A 24,016-nucleotide genomic window follows, 5' to 3' on the forward strand; every position below is an offset into this window, starting at 1 on the left:
ACATTAAAAAATCTGACTTGATGACAAGTATTGATGTTATTCTGCAAATAAATCCATTTTTGCATAAATATTCAAAAACACTTCTGCATTTATTTGCATTTTTAAAAACATAAATTAAAATAATTACAAATGTGTTGTGATTGTGGATCTGCACTATTTTTTCAACTGTTTACAAACGAGTCCTCTCTGTATGTAAGAATGTGATTGGTTGGCGCCGCGCCAGAGCATTGTCAGTCACAGAATGTAAACAAGACTCTGATTGGCTAATGGCCAGTCCGCATTGGGCTGTCCGGGAAGAAAAAAAAGGCAATAACTGGCCTCACGGTTTCAAGACGTCCCGGTTAGATGATGAAAGGGGGATAGGAAAGGACGGTTTCAAGGCACCCCAAAGGCGGACCCCCGTTGGCCCTGAAGCCAAATGAGTCAAGCGTGAATCAAAGGAAATACTGCAGAGAGCGGAGGGGGGTGAAATATTTGTCGGATATTTAAAATAATCGCGCTTATTTTGAACCTAATGCGACTGCAGCTATTAGGTAAAGTTATAAAAGCGACAGCGGCGCGTCTTGGGGCATGTCGAGGGAAAGAAAGGCAGAAGGAAGGACTAAGGAGAAAGAAAAGAGCTCCGCTCCTCTCTCGTGCCGTGGATCGGCTCGCTTTGCTGAAGGAAATCTCCACGGATTTCACCATTTTTAAATGAAGGTTTGTCGTGGATAGTGCAGCAAACATTTAATTCTTACATGTTGTCTGAGTACAATGTTTTAGCCATTCGGATGATAAACTAGATGCGATGTGGATGGCGCGTGCGTAAAATCCAAGCGGGGCGTAAAATGCTGGCACAAAGAAAAACGCGAACGGATGGATTTGGTGGGTTGATAACGTAGAGCTGCGGTTCACCAGAAACACTGGATTCAATCTAATTTCTCTCAAATATTTAATCATTTGAGCAATATTTTCTTTCTTTGAAAACATGATTTTATTTACATTTGAAAAATAAAAACAATTAACACGTCAAAAAGGTGGAATATTTTAGTTCTGATTTTTTAAAGTAACAATCTGCTGATTTATTTACTACTATTGTTTTGAATTTTTCGCATAACAGTCCCTCCCAAAGTAAAGAAAAAATGATTTTTTTCCCCATAAATATGAATAATTGTGCGTGATGGTTAAATTGCAAGAAGCCAAACTTGTCCTTAAGCATTATATGTGCTGGAATGTTGTTTCATCATGAGCTCTTCTGAAGTGAGCTTGTTGCTGTCTCCTAGTCACAGGGCGGTTAGCCCGCACACTTGAGCGCACGCGTTGCGCGTACACGAGTGCACATGCAAAAAAAAAAAAAAACAACACACATCAGACAAAGTGATAATTAATGCGTAGTGAGCGATTTCTTTAGAAAAAAGAGCAGTTTTTTGACGAGGATTGTCCCTGGTCTATGAATCAGTAATGATTGACAGCTTGTCCCTCCCTCCCACATCTACACATAGATAATGAAGCGCCTTTAGATATTAAAGATAGACACATCCATTGTTTCTTTTATTTCCACAAAATTAGCTATAAAGTGCTCAAAACAAAGCAGGGCTGTTTGTTGGATTCAACTAAAATGAAAAACAAAAAATTCAGTCTTTCTTTCAATCGTGGTCAAATCTCAACACTGGAACAAACTGTGCCTAATAAAATCGATTAAAATGTAGTGAATCATACATACATGAATGTATTTTTGCAACAAATCGGAAATAGCTTGATTGAAACCTTTTTCTTTGGGATGGATTAAAATGATTTATATCTGAGAGATGTCAGGATGTCATTTTATAGTGGAGGTTCAACACAAGAGACATATGGCATCACCAGAGGCCTCCTAAAGACTGGCACTGTTTACAAATGGAGTCCTGCATGAATCTGCCTTCACTTCGAGGAAATAAATGGCTTTATTGACTAACTATCTGTAATGTGTGATTATTCTTTAAATGCTACATCTGCAGCACATCTGCATCTATTAATGACATGCAAAAGACAAAAGGGGCCCACAGATAAGCACTAATATTTCAAGAAGTTTTGGAGTTTTTTGTGTGTCATAAATCAGAATTTCTGTGAATCAATTTTGCGTTTAAGCATACGCAGTGGAGTTTGTCTTCTGCTGGTTCTGACCTTCTTTACCTTTATTCTAAACAAACCTGGCGCCATACTTTGACTCTCTTTATGCCTCAGTGGGGATCTCAGGAAGCCTGGGATCCTTCCACAAATGTTAGCACGCACACACTTTATCACCAGTTGCTGGTGCAATTCTGTGCAATTAATGCCAGACAAACAGTTTTCAGTGCCCTTGAGCAATTATTGCAAGTGATGAATTTGACCAGATTTCTGTTCTTTGTCAATGGCTTTAATAAATACTCTTAATTGTCTCAACTTGATTTATTCTTTGTCTTGTGATCAAGATAGAATGTTGTACCAAGACGGCCTTGTTTGACTGAAACAAGGGGGTTTGTGTGTGGTGTGACGGATTCCTGCAGCAGCTGCAGGTTGGGGAAGCGCTGCATTCAAGCAGCAATCAATCAGTTTGGAGATATAGACTGAAGCCTGACACAGAAAGTCACCTCTTTGGGCTTTGCTTCTGCTTTTTACACAACGGAACCTTTTCTTATGTCACCCATTAAACGCCATTGTTTTTAGGACTGATTTATAAGTCAGTTTACATTATATTATATTAAGGATACTAGAATTTCTGATAAAGGAATGAAAGGAAACACAACCTCTACATCAAATACCTACTTGAAAACACAACACAACATGAAAAAGTGACATTTTAAATCAATGGTTTCTGAGACTATTTTAATTAACTACTGCTGCATTTTGACTGAGTCTTTTTTCTTAGTTAGTTATGTTTATTTATTCCTTTATCTACCTTATATTACTTTCTTTTTTATTATTTATCCTTTTTTGTGTCTTACCCCTCACACGTTTTATACCTTGCTAGTTTGCACGAGAGCACAAAACACCGAAGACAAATTCCTTTTCCATGCGCTTTACTTGGCCAATAAAGCTGATTCTGAATTAGGAACAGATATGGAGCCGCCGATTTGCGTATTTAGGAAAGATCAATATGGGTAAGTAAGTCAAGTCTCACAACACAACATGGCTGCAGCTCTTTGATTGTGTAGCTTTGATCAGGTTAGCATACAAGAAGCAGGAAATAACAAATATATATATTTAATATACACCTATAAATTACCGTACGTTCTTCCTCTAACCACTTCTGTCTTTCTTTTTCTCCCTGTATCTTTTACAGGCTACAGTAAAATTAGCGGATTCATTGTTACAACAAATCATTTTATATGACGTATATTATTTCATACATGGCTTCTCCAATTAAAAGTGTCCTCTGCAGGACCTAAACGGGGTTTTGAGGGTGTTTCTATAACCCACTCCTACTTCCATGTAGCAGAGAGCCCTTCTGTCACATTAAATTTACATCCCACTGGGTGATTGTGGTTCCAACATAAAAAGTGATGAGCTGTATTTGAGGGTCTGTGTCACAAAGACGGTGGCATTTTTTATGGATCCTCAGCTGTCATTTCCCTCATTCATCTGACAAAATTTACAATTTCTGACAGATATCGGCAGATCTGAAAAGAAGAAACAAAGGGCGTGAGTTTAATGATCAACATGAGCTGCTAAAATCATCAGAAACTCTTCAGGTAGAAAATATTGGAATGGCGCCACCTGATTCCACCTACATTAATGACTTTTTTTTTGATGGAATTGCTTTGAACCAGGGAAAACAAGAACAAAACAAAAGACAAAGAAAATGCTTATTTTGTGTTACAAAAGGAAAAGTATTAGACCCAATCATTTAACTTCAATTGTAAATCATTTGTCAACAAACACAAGAGCTACTTTCACATAAAGACTCCAGCACTAGCATTCATAAATTCATATCAAATTTAAGATAAATGTTTCAAATTGTGTGCGATAAAGTAAAACATTTTCTGTCTAAAAGAGACCAGGGAGCCATGTTTGGCGTCCACAGGAGGACATGAGTCATGGCCCAGGCCAGCAGATAGAATAATGTGTGACGGAGTGAATGGCTGCACATGCTCATTAGAATCATTAATCACCGGGGACAGAAATGCCTAATGATTGAGAGAGGAGGGACTTTGCCAGGGGAGGAGGGAAAAGGATGTGACAGAGATGAAGGAATCATCAAGATTATTAAAATTTAAGAAATATAAGGAGCTTTCACGTTCATTTAAATTTACAGGGCCCATTCAAAGCCCTCTTGGGTCTGGCAACATCGCAGGGACTGCTAGACACAAAAAAAGGAGAAGTGTAATTAATTACAGCCTTAATTGTCAGTCTAAATTGTCTTATAATTCTAATTCAATGTGACATTTTCATCAAAAGTGACAGAGAAAACTGGGCTGGGCCAAATCCCACGTGGAGAAAAATGAAGATCTCTGTGCTGATAAGACGGATGTGCGACATATTCTCAGGAATGTTTGATAGGGAGCTGAAGGATTTTTTTCATGTGGGGCCTTTTTTTTCCTCATGGCCTGTGAGGAAACGAGCAAAATCCCCACATCTCAGGCTGAAAGAGTCGGGTGGAGTCGCACACCGTTGACCCCTTCCACCGCCTGTTTGGTGAGAGCAAGAGGCCCTGAGCTTAGCCGTCCCTCTGCAGCAGCAGAGGCTCTGGAGACATTCACACATCGGGAGGGCAGGCTGTTTGATCAGCACATATTTTTAATTGGCTCCAGGCACCCCGGAGTGTCAGAGCTGCCATGGAATAGATTTCTACGGCACCTTTCCTAATTAAAATCATTATAAATTCCAGGCGCATCATAAAGGATTAAACGTGTGCATGTGCCTATGTGAAAGTGTGGGTTTTATCAATTGTTGTGCATGGGTTTGTCGTTTCCTTGATAGCCTACACGCACAGCTTAATTGTTTTCTTCCTCAGTAACAGTAAATGGGAGAAGGATGGCTGCAATCCTGGACAACTTATCAAATTACTTGAGGGGAATTTTTCCACAGTTTTCACTCTGAGACATTTAAATGCAAAATTCTATGGAGAATCCAACAACCTGAAGGCTTCTCCAGCGATAACCTGCAGTTTTGTGTGAACTACATAGATGATTAAAATATTTTATTGGAGCTCAATTGCTGCTCTGTGCTTTTGGGATAGAGAAGGGATGGGTTCAGTTGCTCAGACAAAGAAGGCTTAAATCTCTTAAATATCTTCCACTGCCACTCTGCCCTGGGGGAGCATAGAAACAAGGGAGTGTTTCTTTGGTCTGATATTGGAAGTTCATGGGAGTGAAATGGAGGCACTTAATATAAAGGGATTTTAAGAGCTCTTAAACATGTGCCTCAAAAACATGTGCTGCAAGCGCTACTATACATTCTGAGAATAAAAAACCTTAAATTCATATGACAGAAAAAGAATGACTTTAATTTATAATGTTAATAGCCACGTCTAACCAAATTTTGGATGAATATTTCAGCCCTAAGCTTTTATAAAAAGGAAAAACTAATTTTAATGGGCTGAACAAAAGCCTTTAAACTAATTAGTGTTTTTTTAGACTAATTTTGTCCATTGTTGGAAACTAATGATTTTTTCCCCCCACATTATAAACTGATAAAACAACAGAAAATGAATGAGCCTCTAGGGAAAATATAGTTGGCAGGAAGATTTCAAGAGTTCAGCTCTGGTTTTTGGGTCAGATTTAAGGATTCAAATAAAAACAGTGGTAGATATTCATCCATAACAGAAAACATGCTTTGAAAATTTCTTCAAAATTACACATTTAGATAAAAGTATAGAAAAAGTTTGTGTAATAGTGTTTGTGAAGTCAAAACCTTATCATGAGAAATTTGTGGAAAATGATTTGAACTAAACCAGCAAATCTGAAGGTTTGGGTAGTTATGAGAGGGAGAGATGGCAGATGTGAGAAAGTGAAAAATGGATGGGAAAGATGAGTGAGGGTGGGGTGTCTCTTCAACCATCGCGGCTTCCTGTCCGGAAAAGTCTATTCATCATTTTCACGTCTTTGTGTCATGGCTTACTTTGGCGATAGTGAGAAATGTGGCAATGATGACACAGAGGATTGATGAGGTGCAGGTGGGGGTGACTAGCAGGGGTTTGAGGTGGAGATGGTCAAACCAGATGTGGCATGAGGTGGGGCCAAGATGGACTGAGGAGAGACCTGATGAAGGTCACAATGTTCCTTACTGGCCCCATTAGCCACATCCATTTGCACACTCCCATGAATGTGGGCCTTTTTCAATGAGCAGATTGTGCATTCATTCAGATACATAAACAGAACAATCAACATGGTTCACGCATGACGTAGATATTAGCAGAATCTCTTCAAACAAGACATAACAGGGCTATAAAAAATAGTTTTCAATAGATGTAAAATCCTAAAAGAGCAGCATCCCAGAAAAAGAGTGAAAACAATATTAGTATTCACCATACTGATGTATGGCAAATATGAGGCTACTGCTGGCAGCTGGGGGTGGTTTAACTTTGGAGGCTAAAATCAGCTTTTTGGCTCTGTCTTAGAGTTTTGCGGGAAACACACATGCATCTGTGTCTTTAAAGGCAATAGTAATGGATAAAACATGCCTGTGTTCATGTTGTATGAAAATCTGCATGCAGAAAATGTAAAAATTAACAACATGTCAACCAAAAAATTCACGTGTTAGAAAACAAAAGTTCCTTACTATTTTCTGTTCCAAGGATAACAAAGTAAAGCATATAAAACCTTAAAAATACATGTGTTATGGTTTCCATATACAGTGATAAAAAAATACATTTAAAAACAACAACTACAATTTATTTATTATTACATGTGCTCTTCGTGTAAAAAATATACTGGTACTCATGGTTTAACTGTTGATAGGGCTTTACATTAGAGTTTTGATCCAATCATATTTCAGTAAGCTTGTGTTGCCAGGCTCTTTCAAATCTGCCCAAAACTTTCAGAATCCACAAAGCTGGCTGTGTACAGTTCTTCTGTACACAGTGATCAAGATTAAAAAGTAGTTTGGACTTTTAAAGCTAGTGTTAATGCATATTCATATTAAAACTCAACTAATATGCTGTGGCCCATGTGATTATGAGCACTCATGTGAACCCTAATGGGGCACTGCTCTATTGGAGTTCAGTCAGCGCAAAGCAACAACCTTCCCAAATAGAAAATTGACCAAGTTAGCGTCAAGCGAGAACTTTGTTAAGTCCAGCCCCATTTTCAAACCAGCTTTAAGTGGATATATAAGGAACTGCAGGATTTGGTACTCTCAGGTTTTAATTAAAATTCAGGAAACCAAATTTTCGGGGCTTATGTAAAAACCAGTAGGCAAAACAAAAATTTCATCAACTCTCCATTGGTAACCGAATTATTTTAGAATATTTTTAACTTCATACAGGTCTATCTAGTTTCCTTAGACTGTCACCTTTGTTTCTAAAGTGCAAAAACTCACTTTAACTCTGGTGCATACCTAAAAAGAAAACCCTGTTAGACCTGAAAATGAAGGCCTGTTTTGAAGTGAACCTTGGCGCAATTCGTTGCCAGATAAGCAAGCCAAAGACTGAACGCAAACTAAAGAGAAAAAGTGACAAAAACAATGTGGATTTTAAGCAAAATTTAAAAAATCCACTGCACAATTCAGAAAGCAGGTTGTAAAATGTCAGTATATGTAGAGTAATCATTGAGTGAAAGCACTTTTAATATCAAAGGGCAAGCAGGACTAGCTGGAGTTTTTTTTTTCATTGCTGTTGCTTATTTTGGGCAATAATGCCCCATAGCAGTTTCCTGGCAGGTTAGTCCTGAGAATGCACTCTGAAAGCAAACCAAACCAAACGTTGGTGTGAAATTTTTCTGCACTAACTTGTCCAATCAAACCAACACTACAAGACTCTCCTGGTCTAAAGCGCTCTAAGGCTCTTTTTTTCTACCTCCTCAGCATACTGCCGGCATGTTGAGGCCATAATTATGGTTTACCTGATGCATGTGTGTTCAACTTGCTGCCTGTCCTCTTAGACATCTCTACTGTCTTGTGCCACTGTATTCAAGTCAAGGTGCTTTTGTTTGTCAAACAATATTAATGCATATTTTTTATTCATTCAACATTTTTTGAACCTTCCTGAGATATTTTACCAGAAATGCTTGGAAAAATCATTTATCAGAGTATTCTAAAAAAACAACACTAAAAAACAACGACAGCTTATCAGACTATTCTATTGCACTCTGATAAACTGTCGTTGTTTTTTTAGTGCATAAAAGCTTGAATGAAATTGCCATTCAGGAAGACATGTAAGAAAGTGTCTACTATTAAAATTGGTGGGATGTTTTTATTTTGCATTTAACCTGTGCAATAAACTTCTATTCATTGTGATGAAGCATCCATCCATCTCCTGAGCCCCCTTATCATGGGTTGCTGGGGCCTATCCCGGCTCCTGTTGGGCGAAGGCAGGGTATGCCTCACAACCACCCTCACATTCACACATAGGGACCATTTGGAATCAACAGTTAGCCTACGAAACATGTTTTGGGAATGTGGGAGGAAGCCAGAATGCCAAGAGAAAACCCACACACATATGAGGAGAACACGCAAACTCACACAGAAAGGACCCAGCCAGGATTCAAAGCAGGGCCTTGTCACTTTGGAGCAATAGGGGTAACCACTGGCCCATGCAGCCTGTGATGCATCTTCATTAAAAAACAACTTTTTTTAGAAATACATTTTTAGCTTCAGGATTTGCTGTAGCAGAGAATTTGACGGTTTTACTAGTGAAAGGTGTTTTATGCTAACTTTTTGCCATTTAAGATTATTTTTTTAGTCCTTGTGGAACAAATGGGAATATCAGAGAGTCAATTATTATTTTGGTAGATTTTGCTGTGTCTTTGTACAAACAAAATGAGACAGTTGCCTCACAGGATAAAAATTAATAAAATTCACAAGAGTTAAAAAAAAAAGAAAAGTTATTGTTTAAAAAACTGTGTTGATATTCCAACAGAAATAAATAATATTACTTTCTTTAGAAAATTAAAACTCTTTTGACAAACACTTTGCAGGTGATGCAGTCACAGCCCTGGTCACACACCCCGCCACCACTTCCTGTGGATACACATCCAGTCTGGGTCCACACGGGTTTTGCCTTTTCTGAGCTCTGTCAGATGCCAGTTTCCTCGTGTTGCCTTCACAACTCATGTGTTGACTGTCAAACCACACTGACAGACAAGTGTTTCTAATTAGCTTTCAGACTTCACACCATTTGAAATGTTGATCCCAGTCTGTGCTGGTTTTGTTCACATTCACTTCATGGGGTGAAGGCTAAACATGAGATACATGATTACCCATACATGCTCCTATTGGTGGGTTATTTTGAGTATTTTGTTAAAATTCACACTAATTCTTCTGCCATTCTAGCATCTGTAAGCTGAAAACATAAACACAAGTGTCAGTCGCATGGTTTGAATGGAAAATTCCAGTAAAAACAAAGCTATGTTTTGAAGTTTTTAACAGCCTTTAGAGTCTGAGAGTAGAATACGATTATTAGATCTTCCAGAAATTCTTTCATTTCCAAAAAAGGTGTACAAGCACAGGAAATCGCAAATTACTCACTATCCTGTTCTTTGTAGAATGGTTTTGCAGATTGACATCTGGTTCAAAGGTAGTATTGATCTTCCTTTAGGTTTTAAATCAGATAACATCTGGCTGAACTTTGAGCATGGGTGGGTAATGCCGGGCTCCTCCTTGAGGTAAAATTCTACGGGTTAAATAGTTATAGTTTACACAGATAGTTCAGGAATGGATAAACAGATGTAATTAGAGTTGGGGGTAAAACTCAAAGGTGTCCCCTCCTCCTTTCATGTTCCCGTCTTTCACACCCGGGCGGCTCTGTGCAGTGTGTTCCTGCTGGCACGAGGCGCGCTCCGAAAGAGTGTGGCTCTCAAATCAGTAGCTGATCAGAACCAGGTGGGTAGGCCTCCATGTGCTTTCCATTTGTCCAGGATGTAAATGGACTCAATTAGATCCAAATGCACAACCTGTCAGCCAGGGGGGGGGGGGGTGGCAGACTTTCAACGGCCGTTAGATTATGGACAGGTTTTGGAGCAAAAGCTTCGTCGACCGATAACTGTGCCAATAAATTGGTTGATACGAGTCTACTAGAGTGACCGGAGTTTGCATTCTGACCGTGCATTATTCAACTTCTGTCAAAACAAAATTTATTATTAGCAGCCCCCTCCCATTTGTCTTTTTTTCCACCACCCCATTTCCGCTGTCACCCATGAAAAGGCAAACACACAAATGACAAACATTAAGCTCCACCATATACTCAGACATGCATTACAAACAGAAGGCTCTTACAGCTTTAAAGGCCAGCGGCTCCACCACTCATGGCTGTTAAAAAGCCCTGCCATAAAAATTAAAGACTTCCAGCAAACTGACTAACTGTAACACATTTCCTTTGTTTTGATTGGCTAAAAAAATAAACCCTCTTTTAACATTTGGCTTTTCTCTTCACGTCTTACACAGTAAACTGCGGGATAAGGTTAAACACACAAAAGTATTTTCCTACTTTGCTGAAAGCCTAAAGAAAAGAACATTAGCAGGCTAAGTAAGCAGCTGTTTTCACACAAAAGCAGTTTTGGTTTGGACGCGGGGCAGGTCCAGACAAAGAACCTGGCGAGTTAAAAACAGCTCAGAGAGGCTTGAGTTGACCTATGCTTTAAATGTTGGAAGGCCTCAACCTCCCAAGCCTGATATAGATGATCTAAGCCATTATGATCCATCACCATTGCTTGAGACGCCCTAATGAGTTCATAAGACGAGACGAACACCAGACTGATTGTAAAACGGGAGCAAGTAAAAAAACGGCATGTGGAGAAACGTGATGGAGGAGAGGAGGAATAGATCTCATGAATCTCCACAAAAAGAAGAATTTAAAAGAGAAATCACATAATTAAGAGGCAGGCCATCCATCTTTAGCTGTAACAGAAGTTGAGATTCTTGATCTTAACTTTTGATGTTTGCTTTTTTAAAATTATCTTACTGATAACTCACTTATCTAAAAAGATTGTCAATAAGAGATGACACATAAAGTTGCTCATAAAAGCAGATTATAGGTAAAGCTGTAAAAAAAAAAGGGGGGGGGGGGTATTTTCAAAGTTTGGGTAAATATAATGTCTCCGTCAAAAGGCCAGAATGACTGCTCAGTTTCAACGGTCTAGAAGTGGATTGAAAAGTCAAAATATGTAAAAGAGGGTTCAAATAAAACAGAAACAACCCACTCTGTTTCCACTTAGAATGGAACAGATGTGCTCACAACTCCAGCTGTGCCAGATGTAGCTTTAAAACCATCTGCGTGAGCTGTTTCTCTATTTGCACAGAAGGATGCACTAAAAGCTGAGGAGTTTATGTCACTATTTGAAGATTTGATCGGAACACACCCTTTAGAGTTGCCCCACATCAAAATTATAAAAGATCCACAAACACACACACAAACACACACTTGATGTGCATGCTGGCAGTTGTATAGGAGGAAAAACAGCTAAGTGTTTAATTAGTGGAACATAGTTTCAAGTGTGTACGTAAACTTTCAGGATCTTGTCACAGTTGAATCCATTAAAAAGCAGAACATAAACTGTAGCTAGAGTGTACAACTGCCTCTATTCATCAGCAGAATCCCACAGTTACACACACTGCATTAGTATAAGGTTTACAATGACAGCAGTATTATTCTTCTTTTTATTAAAAAAAAAGACCCACAAAGAGGTGCTTGAAATGTGTTTATTTTATTATTTTGCAGATTTCTACATAAAAATAAATAAATCATGAACAGTTTTTTTCACACTGGCAGATCAAAGGACCGAGTTTAAAAAGATGGAAGTGATGAATAATACGGCTCTTTGTTAATTGAAGGAAATTACCCACTTACCCAAATTTGGGAAAACCTCCACAATTAGTCAGTCCAAAAGGTGAAATTAGATTTGGATGTTTCTATGGGATGAAGGTCACGTTTGAGTGTTCACTCTTTTTTTTAAACTGAATAAAGAGAATTTATCACAGAGTGAAATTCACAACTTGTGAGTGGAAGTGTGTTGTGGCACAAATACAACCCTTAAACAAACAAAACAAAAAAAAAGTCTCAACAGGTCTGCAGTTCTAAACAAGCAGAATAATTTTATGGACCCCGTTAGCACAGAAGTCTGTTTGGCGCAGTGCAAATCTCCTGAATCGTGTTCCAAGCTTTTTCTTTTACAACTATTCTGATATATGTAAGACTTGCTGTCAAATAATTCCGGAAGGGCACAATTATGAATTAGGAATTTCTCCTCTATGATCAATTTTTCAACGATTGGCACATCAATTCATCAATGCTAAATCAGAGACCATGATTCGTTAAAGTTCAACCTGGTCAACTTGCAACGCGCCTTCAAATGCACACACACATTTTGAGCCCCGATAAAAGTCTAAAAAAGGGGGCGTAGCTACACGTGAACGCAAAAGTTAAGAACGTGGAAACCCAAAACATGTATGTACGCATGTTTACATAGACTTTCCATTGGAGGTGGTTGCTTGAGCGTGTGTTGCCGAAGGCGTTGTAAACATAGCCCGACACATGTTTTTGCTCCGGTTGGGTATCTGGACAAAAAACAATTATTCTCACCTAACGAATAAACAGGAACGAAGCATTAATGAATTTCCTTTTTTTGTTCTGTGTCTGATAAAATCCCAATGTTTGAGGGGAGTTTGGAGCAATCAATGAAAGACTAAAACAAATGTGAAACTTGTTGAAACAGCTGTAAAAGTAGGACGTGACCGCAGGATTTGGTAGATTAAAAAAGTACGAGCAAGATTTCCACCGATACCGACGGAAAAAGCTATTTCACCACCGCTGTGCTCTGCTCCACCAGGCAGAGAGAATGGATCTGAAAAGACTTCACCATCCTCCCTAAAGCCATGTCTGAATCCACTTCACAAATGGAATAGAAACCAAGCCAATCAATTAATGCCCCTCTGACAATGACGAGAAATGCTTTCAGACTTGGTTCACGTATGAAACTTGCTGGGCTCCAGTGTTGTGTGGCATTGAGCAGGAGAATCAGGGTCTACGTTCACGGCTGTTCCGCCTTTGTGTGTGGGTTCCTGCGCCTGCGTTCTAATGCGTGTGTACGTCTGTGTTGAAAAGTTCACTATTGAATGAGTACATTTAACAGAGCACTGTGCTCTTTAAAGGCCAATGAAAATAAAGGAAGTGAAAATGTAGGCACTCCAAAGCAACGGGGAAAAAAACCCAACAGAGTGAGACGAAGAAAGCAAAACCTCACAGCGCCAAGAGACTTCACAAGGTTTAGCAGCCCTCCACTCAAATATATAGGGGCCATAAATCCCCCACTTAATATCCTTTAGGCTCCACTTTTTATGGTTAGCAACAATGACAGTGAGTGACTTCTCTTTAGAAAATGTTAGTTAAATTCCAACAAACACCAGGTTTGACCCAACTCCAGGATTAAAAGTCAACATTGCACCCTGTCAGAGAACACAGCCACTAACTTATGTCTCCTCTGAAGAAAGGAGCGGTAAATCACGAAGGCAGCCAATGCTTGACAACGTGTTGAGAAGACCTCACGTGTTGAAACAGACAGATTTTTGCTCTTCTGCCCCAGTTTTACTTTGGGAAAGCAAAGAAAAGTGTTTACTGTGAACATGACCTTTTGTGAGTAAAAGTTAAACTTAAGGATCAGCAGTAAAAATGATTTCAAAGTGATCAAGAGTAAGAGTGATCTTTGTGAGGAATGGCCTTTCTCAAAATCATAAACTATTAGAGGAGACAGCTGTGGGGAGGATTTTAAAAACTACTTTGTCAACTCTTGCGAAGTTTGGACCAATATTATTGTTTTAGATTTGATATAGTGGCTATGTAATAAAGAAGAAAAACAGCTGTAATTTTACATGATTTTACATGTGGGCAAAAAAATTTAATTACATGAAAGCCAAATTTTAGTACTAACATATCAAGGTTGAAAAACTGAGCTTTTTTCATTAATTAGATTAGCAGCTCTCATCGATTAGTGTGGTGCTGTTTTTTCCTGATTTTATCTATTAAAGGTTTACTTAAAAAGAGGCAGGACTATTTAATACTTGGACTCTCAAAAGAAAAATATGTCAGATTTTATAATAATTGTTGTTTAAGCACTTAAAAAGCTTGTGTTATGTTTTGGAACCACAACTCCTTGATAAGAAAATACACAGTTTGACATTTAAGACAAAGGTGTTGAAATATGAGAATGTAAATGCATTGAATTATGGCAGCAGGCAGGTTTCCGAAATGTGAGAACATGAAGTTGAACTCAAATCGGGGTCATTATTAGCCTCCTCTCTCCTGAGTCCAAATTCCTTTAGTCACCAAATATTAAAAGAAAAATAGAAAAAAAACATTAATAGTTTTAATATAGTTGTTTACGTTTTTTAATATTTCATTTTTACAATTTCCTTTTGGTAGTAGTTTCTTTATATTTATATTTAAAAAATATAACGTTTTTGATTAAACATAACATTTTTGAATGAAACTCAACAGGTTTTTATTTCATTCCAATGAACAATCACATCCAGAAGTGTCTTTATTTGAAGCTTATGTCATAACAGCACGAGCTCTGAGTTTTTTTTAGGGAACACATCCACAATCATATTTGTGTTCACTGCAACTCAGACAAACTTCTGTTTCGATTATTCCTCATATTTTAACACTTCCTCTTTGTGAGTGGTCCAGCACAGACAAGTGCGTACCGTCAGTCACAGTGGCATCAAAGTGTTTCAACAGTTTGGCATGCTCCGACAATGCTCTATCCAAGGATTAGTCACTGCTTGCTTTGGAGACCACGTTTATTATTGTATTCCGTTCATATATCAATGACTCCATATGCCTGGGCTTTGTGATGTCAGCCTTTTCTCTCCATGTTTGTTCACAGTCAATCTTGATGGCTCATCAAGTCTTAGCCCTCCAACTTTTAGAGAGCTTTTCTTTAGGTCCGTGAGGTGTGTTCTTTTTTTTTTTTTTTCCATCAGTGTACACTGCCTGTGCTGTAAAATAAGTCAGTGAATAGACCCAAAATTCTGAGGTGCACTCAGGGCCAGGCATGTTGTGTCGATATTAGAAGAGACCGACCTTCCCCTTCCACTTTGGACTCGGCCTTCCTTTAGGGGGAGCAGTGGGAGGTCACAGGCTTTGAATGTGTTTTGTGAGTGAAAATAAAAAACTAAGAACTGTGGAAAATAAGATTTGGTGGGAGTTAGAACCCACACCGAGCACGGAAAGGAAAGTTTGGTTGCTTCAGCCTTGGTTTCAAGTTCAACGCCGGAGTGATCATTGGCACCGAAGGGAGGAGGGGGAACAGTCACTCAACGACTGCTCGCCCAACAAATGTGATAGATGCCTTTAATAAGCCTGAGCTGCTGTTTTAGTGTCCGGTGGGATGTGTTGTTATTAAGAAGCAGGTCTTTTTATGATGACCACCTCGTGTCGTCTCAGGCTGGGATCACTCCAGGTAGTCAAAATAAACACAAAGTCAAAAGTCCCCCCCCTGTGTTTGTGCTGACGGAGCACTTGTTGATGGTGCCAGCGCGACTCAGGCATGACAGTCTTACATTAGCCAGCAGAAAAACCCACGTTTACGATCACCTGTTGATTCTAGCGGCCGATCTCCCTTCAGCCCATTAGGACAAACTGCAAAAGCATTACTGGCTAAATGGGTGTTTGATGGTTTTAATAAGCATTTCCATTATGACAAGAAAGGAAAAAGGGCTTGAGAGGGGCTCGCTGGGAGAACACACAGGACAGGGAGCCATAAGAACTCATCATTGCTGAAATGAGGATGTTTTATTGTGCCTCAATTTCTTCTGCAAATAACAATCACAAACTCCCTTTCCTTTAGTGTGCCTAAGTAGCTTGGAGCTGCATCACAGACGCAGAGTCGGTGAGGGCCCATGTTTTATTAATTTGCAGATGAGCTCAGCTACTGATGGTGTTGGCCGCCCATGGGTTCAATTAGGATAATACAGGGAGAGGGGCAGATTACAGGCCACTTTTTAAGTGAGAGCATATCTCTACTTGACAGTTATAGTCCGAATACAACCGGTTGGACCTTGGTGGGTATGATCGGCGCCACGTCAGACCTACGGTGATCAAACATGCTTGCATGGCGGGTCAGCTGTGTGGAGACAACACCAGGCCGCATGAGCCGTGTAGCCCGTCTTCTGTGAGCTAACAGCGCTGGCCTTAATTCAGCCCATTCCCATTAAAGTTAATGGGGGGGGGGGGGGGGGTCATTTAGAAAACAGGGGTCCATGCGGCGTTGAGCGCGTTCTACCCTGTCAACCCTAAAGACGTCTGCTAAACGCAGCCCACTCATCTGTTGCTGTTCTCTGTAACACCAAACTTGCCTTTTACTGTGAGTCCATTGTGCCAAGTTGAATAGACAAGTCGTAAAGTAGAACTGGAAACACTGACAAAAGGGCTTTCCTGTAAAAAGGGCAATAAAATGCTGGACGTGTCTATAGAGTGACTGTTTCTCAGACGCATGGAATCAATGTGTTTAAAGCCCAACTGTCTAGGAAAGGAGCATTCTTCAGATTACAGCAGCTGGAAGGGAGAAAGAGATGCAGGTCGGTTTTACAGGTTTCCAAAGGTTTCTGTTCAACTAGACTTCTTCAGTTTTCCGATGGATGACTTCTAGATCAAGCTTTAAAGTCCAGATGCCCTGAAGAACAAAATCCTGAATATGACCTGTATGAATCTTTGGAGACGTCTCAGCTTTTATTTTTTTATTTAAAAGGTCATTTAATTTGAGTACTATCCCATGCATTAAAGTTTTTTTTAGGTTTTTTGTTTAATTGATCTTTTTGATGGACATTTTTATTTATGACATAAAACTTCTAAACTTTTAAGAGTTCAAAAAAATTAACATTGGACTTTTTGAAATTGTAATCAGCCGTTGAGGCCCGTTTCTGAGCTAAAAAATAGTTTAAAAAACTGATTGTGGCACCACAGACCTATGTAACGTGGTTAGTGGAAATCATAGCAGCATCAAGCTGAAAAAAAGGGTTTAAAATCCTGGGATGTAGAGGCAGCAAATCAATGAATGCTCCGTGGCTCCTGATAGATGTCTCGTCCACGTTTACTTTCATCTTCAGCACACCTATCAAATCCCTTCTAAATACTTCATATAGAATGAAAAAAAAAAAAGAAGAAAAAACTGCAATTAAGATTTCCATTTCAGACGAGGCTGAAGCATTAGGACCCAGCTAATGTGCTTTGTGGGTCATTAACTCTCAGGATGACCATGAGGGAAGCAGAGCAGGCGGGTTTTGTTGTTTGATATGGGGTAGGCAAAGCAGATGTTTGTGTTGCCTGGCAGGACTACACAAAAAAATTGATGCCAACCAAAAATCAACATTTCAGGCCAAACAACAGCTGTGTGGCAAAGAGAGATGGAAATGACCGGCATCCTTTAAAGTGAATCTCATAATCACCTTTTTTTCAAACATCATTGGGTAAAAAACAACAACAGATATTTTATATTTACAACTAAAGATGAACTGGACATTAAATGATACGACCCTGCAAGCATTGGTTGAACAAAAACAGAGAAATCTAAAAAAATAACAATTTATGTGCATACATGGATCCAGGAACAAGGACAGCTAATTTAACTCTCTGAGGCCTCTCCAGTCGACTGATATGAACCATTCATCACCACAGAGCCTCATATCTACGCGCTGCACAAGAAGGCACAGTATGGAAGTAGATTTGTTTTTGTAAACAGATCAAAGATAAATATCCCCTTCAAGGCGTCTCGATTCTGGAGCAGATTTCTTCAGCATTTATGACTTTTAAAGGAAGTGGAAGGGTTTGTGTTTGCTGCCCTCTATGGGCCTGTTTAGGAAACGTCTTCACATTATTTTCCAGTCTTTTTTCTTTTTCTCAATCCTTTTTTTCAAAAAAAAGGCTATTTAAATTAAAATCTTTTATTTAAGAAAAAAGGTTTCATTTATTTACACATGAAATTGAACTACTTATCTAAGTAAATCTTAAGATGCATTAAACATTCGCAGCTCAGGTACTATACTTCTTTATTTTTTTAACAGACCTTCCCAAAATAATGCTAATACTAAAGGCCAACATCCAGCTTGCAAATAAGCCATTTACGTGACATAATGTTTCACTTAATGCAATGAAAATAAAACAAGAGTTTTGTTGCGATAATGTTAAGAAGCCCTTAATCCTGAGTTATCAGAGCTTTATTTGTCCTCTGTAATTTCGTAAAGGTGGAGTGCAGGAATTGCAGCAGGCCGGTAATGAGGACCTGGAGGGCCAGCGAGGTTACCGTGGTTACGCACAGTGCATTAATGCATGTAATCCGTTACTATGCCGGTGACAAGGACGTGCGGCGCGCTAATTAAAGAAACCTTTCACCACTCCTCCTTTTGACAGGGGTCACATCCATGTTAAAAATGCTGTGGGGGTAATAGGGAGTGAGCAAAGTGAACAAACAACACACATTGTTTACATAAACAACTCTGCACCAGACAAATGAGCAGAATTATGTTAGCAGACAATAAAAGGAAAACAAGCTGTGCGTACAAATTCAATTTTATTTGACACCAGAAAAACTATTTCACATCAATAAGGTACATTTCAGATTTAAAAATATAAATAATTAGGGGGGAAAAAAATAAAATGTATGCAAATATAACACATTCAGTTAGAAGCATACACTCTTACCTTTAAAAATAACTACAAATCAGAGTATTGTGCATAAAGAAAATACCTTCTTATTGAGATGCCAGGACATGCACCTGCAGACAGGGTTTTCAATCAGGAGCCTTTGTTTAGTGCAAAAACAAGAAGTCTTTTTTGCAGTTTAAGCAGGATTTCAGTCCTCCTCATAATTTTGCAAACAAAGTTTGGATATTAAAAGCTTTCTGGAGAGAAATACCCACATGTCCCTTTATGTTTCATAGTCAAAACAACTGATACAGAAATGTTGTTGATTAAAAGCACGCGCAGGTGATGGAATTTTGATATAGATGAGTGAATTCACCAAGAAAAATTCCTACATTATCTTTAAGCTTCAGCATTAAACACCAAGTAAGCGCAAAAAAGATAAAGCGGATGTACACTAAGATACAAATTATGACAAGACATCTAATTAGTTATGCTTTGACCCCAATACCACAATTGAACTAAAATGTTTTGTGTTGTTTAAATCCTGCCATTCTGAAAGCTACAAGTCTTGAGTGTGCCCTCTAGTGGAATCATCTGGTAACAGCAGCAGTTTGGGAATCAACACGCCTTCAGTGTGAATTTGGTTAAGAAAAATAACAAATTTCAATAATGGGAGTGACTTTTGTGGCACTGGTCGGTAAAAATAAGCTTTTATTCTAGAGAGTTCTCGGCTTTTTAGACTTTTGGTCATTTTAAACCAACTACAGATCATTACTTTGATAAGTTCAGGTGATTTCTAAAGGTTGAAGCAGTTTTGTTCTTATCTTTGAAATTGTTGTTGTTCCCACGTGGTTTAAACTTTTTTTCACACTATAATGAAGTCAAAATAAAAGAACAGACCTTAAAAGTAAAAAAAAAGAAGTTAAAGCACATATAATCATTGTCAAAAGCACATTGTGTCAGCTTTGTGAGAGGAAAGAAAGAGCTACAGGGTAAAAAAAAAATGCTGCTTTAAATGACAAAATAATTTTCTTTTTCTCAAGATTGAAACACATTTTCTTGCATTGAATATATTGTGCTTTTTCCATGATTGCTGATCAAAATAATAATTAAAAAAAAGAGGCAAAAACCAACTTGTATTATCTTTAGGATCAAAATGTTTCATCTTTGTCGCTCTTATTTTGGTTGACTTCTTTCAGGATCTACAAGCAGTAATGTGGTGCTGCCTTTTTCCATCGGACAGTCTACAGTGTGGTGATGACCCTGAGAGAAGAGTTCTGTCACATAGCCCCCCCATTAGGTTATAAGGCAACAAGAGGTTCTTACTAGTTCATGATATTGATTTTAAACCATGGCTAGGATTTAAAAAAAAAAAGAAAGAATTAAAAATCATATTTTAGTCATCAGGTTTGCCTTAAAGGTTTGTATTTTTGACATTTAGATGCAAGAAACTCTTAAGTTTTGCTGATGGTGGAGAAAACGTGATAAAAAATGGTCTGCCTTGCTAAGCTAGTGGCTTAAAACCCTGTCTAAGACCAAATCCTATGCTCACTTGTATCTCAAATCTATTGTTCTAATGACACCTAACTAAGAAAAAGACTCCCCACCCCCCTACCCAAGCTACCATTTGGGGGCTTCCAGCTTCTTTTAGGGGAGTCCCTGTTAGAGTATGACAGGAAATGAGCAATCCAAGACATGAGAATGCTCTCCCTGAGACTGGTCCACACACATGCAGGAATCTGCTTTACATTTTGCATTATGAAACCCAGGTACCAACTATTATGACTAAAGTCCCACTAAACGACCTAAAAAGCTGGGTTTGTGCTACTTAAGCAGCTCATAATAAAACATTTAAGACAAAACACTATGTCTGCTCGTCCATCAGTCCCAATGAGGCTCCCGATGCAGCAAGTAAACATGGCTGGTCAAAAAAACAAGGGGAGCAGAGATTGTTTCAAGATGATCACAGGTGTCAGTTTTATTGCTAAACTGAAAATCTCTGTCTGCTGACACCCGACCAGATGTTGGCCTCTGCATACACATCTTTGCTGTAACAGGAGCCGAGTGACGGGATTCAGCATGTGATGCTGTGACATGCTTCAGAGCATCAGTCCTTTGGCGGCTGACTGAGGGACATTTTTTCTTTATCCTATCACGTGTCTCTGAGCTGACCTCGGCTTTGAAGGCTGTAGAAGTGGGCCTCCCTGAGGATGCGGTTGATCTGCAGGTATGACGCCTGGCTGGTCAGACCGAGCGCCTCTGAAGCGGTACCAAAGCCGAGGGGACTGCAGGGGCCCACGGCACACCGACTGCCTGCTGCATGTTCTGGACTGTTGATGCTGCTGCTGTTGCTCTCACTGTTGGATGACTGTTGACATCAAAAGTCAGGACTCAATTAATCATTTTCATTCAAATTGTAAAATCTAACAAGTCCCAAAAAACTCACGCAAGTTAAAATAAAAGAAAAAACTAATCTCATTGATATTTCATTTTTATTTGCATAATAAAACAAAGATTAAAAGCTAGTGTGTTCTACTTTCTAACTCCAATCTTTTTTGTAAATATAGAGCAACTATCATACATTTTAGCTGTCACATAGAGAAAAAAGAAACATTAATTCATTTAAAGTAAAAATACCTGCGGTAGATAAGATTAGAGACATTGATCAAACTGTTTATACCCCTTTGTTAATGAAAAAAAACAACAACAAAATTTCAATGATGCAATGACAATCAGGCATTGTTGAACTAAATAATTTAAAATCCATGTTTGACTAGATGTTGATTTTCAGAAAAGTCTTAGGTACTATTGATTTTTTTTGTCATACCTTTGTGCAGGTATAGACTTATTTTGTAATTTAGTCATCCCAAAATACTTGAATTTAAATAATATTCCACAGCTACATGTTCTCAATAAAAAAACTGATAAAAGTTGCTCACCAACTCTTAACCTGGTCACAAATACAGCTCTTGTTCTGGGGCCAAACATTTGTGTATGAAGGTTTTTAAAAAATATATAAAATGTAACATGAAATGCATCAATAATATAATGTTAGGACTGCAGAGCTAAAAGTGGACTCAATGGGGTAGACGATTTCCTTTTTTCTGGTTTTAGTTATTGGGTTACACCAGTTACCTCAGAGTCCCACGCATCTCGCCCTGGCTCCGGGGAAAGAGGATGAGCTCTGCTTTGCCTTTTGGCTTGAGGCACCAGGTGGTCACTGTGCTCATTGCCACCACTGTGCTGTCGTTTCCTGTATTGGTAAAAACATGTAGACATATTAACTAGCCAACACCACAACAACATTCTATTTAAAATCAACAAATGCAAGAGAAAACGCTAACTTTATGCTGTACTGCATGGATTAGTGGTCACGGATATATTCACTGAATGACTGATCTGCTTCTTATATAATCTAAACAAAGCCACAAGTTTTTATACCACATTTACCAGCTATTAGTGCCCCATGTTCAATCTGACGCGAACAGACGCTTCAACTTTGCAGCCACTCAATTATGTCAAAATTGCTCTCAAGATGTAATATTTTAAACTCAATCTAAACGTTTACACCACAGACATCCAATCTGGATCACTGCATTCATATTAATCCATGTTTGGGATTTTCTTCCATTATGCACCTTTATAGTGTTAGTCATCATTTTTTAAATGTTCACTCTTTATTTTCTTATATCTCTCATGTGCTGCTGACATTCAAGACAGATCACTCTAAATATAAACTAATAATAAAAAAACTTTATTTTACTGTGTAATCTAAAGACACAGTAAAATTTAAAGAGATGTGTAGATTTAAAACACTGTTTCATACCCAAACGGCCATAATTCACTCTTATCTGCTTGTGCCAAAGCTTTTAGATAACGCAACAGAAGCCTGTAAGCAGCGCTCCACAAAAACAGAAGCATAGTCGCCATTGACGGATCGGAAACAAGCTAGTCAGCTGTTGTGCCATTAGCTAGCCAAAAAGATTAAAACTTTCCAATTATAAAACGGACATATATATATGGATTTGACATAATCCGTCATACTCTTTATTTATTTTTTACAAAACAAAGCCACGCCTAGGTGTGAATAAATAACCGAATTTTAAACTGAGTGCACTGTATAAAACACATCTATATATAAATAGTGTAAACTTCTCTTACCTGCTTTCAGTCAACATGAAAATACCTTTTAGGATCTTCTTATTTTCTTTTGTTCAGATCTGCTTATATATGCTCGGCAGTTTTCTTTTTGTAAGACAACAACGAGGTGTCAATTCATGGCCTATCTCTTTAGCCAAACTACTACTACCCAATTACGTAAATAATGACGGGATACCGTGATTCATTTTTCTTTGTCGGGTGTCACAAATGATTTAATAACCACAAGAAAGAAAAATACTCGGGAAATGGCGTTAAATAGCACCTAAACTGATAACTAACAACGTTTTCGTGCTAGCTAGATACCAAACCAGAGCTCCGCTTTGTCATTGGTTAAGCTAATGCTAACTATCACGAGCCAACAACAACACTGCCTTTTGATTTGACATCACTCGCTCACTGATACATTATCCATTAATTCTTAAACTGCGTTACTGTGTACTTAACTTTTCTATATATAAAATGTATAAATAAAGATAAAAAGTCTATTACACAATAACAAAAGCGCTCTAGCTAATGGTACTATCATCTGATAGCAACACTCGTCTGCAACGGTTGTGTTTACATGTTACTGCGGCTGCGCAGACCATGGTGCTTTTAAGGCCTTCGGGTTTTCTGGAACCTATTACGTCAAGGCAACAGCTTTTAAAAACACATTATTAGTAGATTAAATAAAATAAGCAATATTACATAGGTAGTATCTTCATTTAGAAATGTACTTTATTTCGATAGATGTATGCAATTAAAACAATTAAATTGGTTGAATCGGGAACCTTGTGAGTAGTACGTAAAGGCAGCATGACTTTTTTTTTAATTTTTGTATTGAAATGGTTTATTTCAAACAATCAAATAAGAATTAAAAAACATTACAACCATCGGTTATACATTCATACAATGACCTATCAAACTAAGAATAATTAGACATATTAATAAATATAATAAATGACAGTGGTATATACAGTATACATCTTGTTCCGTTTAACTTAAGTAAAATTGTATTTTATTACATCTGTACAATGTTGAATACATGTCATATTTCTTTATCAAACCTCTCTGACTAATATTTCTTAGACTGGATTGCCAGCACAAATAAATATTTGCCCAAAGTTTGAATTATTTTGTGTGTGTGCA

General features: G+C 38.3%; 1 protein-coding gene across 1 annotated transcript; it reads right to left on the reverse strand.

Annotated features, from left to right (window-relative positions):
- Positions 1-18,634: 18,634 nt before the first annotated feature.
- Positions 18,635-23,461, reverse strand: LOC101170022 (protein VCF1). Its single transcript, XM_004071406.5, has 3 exons — positions 22,889-23,461; positions 21,863-21,980; positions 18,635-21,095 (listed from the first exon to the last, which is right to left on the reverse strand). Exons 1-3 carry the CDS (start codon positions 22,903-22,905, stop codon positions 20,880-20,882), a joined length of 351 nt encoding a protein of 116 aa, XP_004071454.1. The 5' UTR covers positions 22,906-23,461; the 3' UTR covers positions 18,635-20,879.
- Positions 23,462-24,016: the final 555 nt, after the last annotated feature.

This window comes from Oryzias latipes, chromosome 8 (genome assembly GCF_053564925.1).
Source record: "Oryzias latipes strain Hd-rR chromosome 8, Olatipes_Hd-rR_3.1".
In the NCBI taxonomy this organism is placed as follows: Eukaryota; Metazoa; Chordata; class Actinopteri; order Beloniformes; family Adrianichthyidae; genus Oryzias; species Oryzias latipes.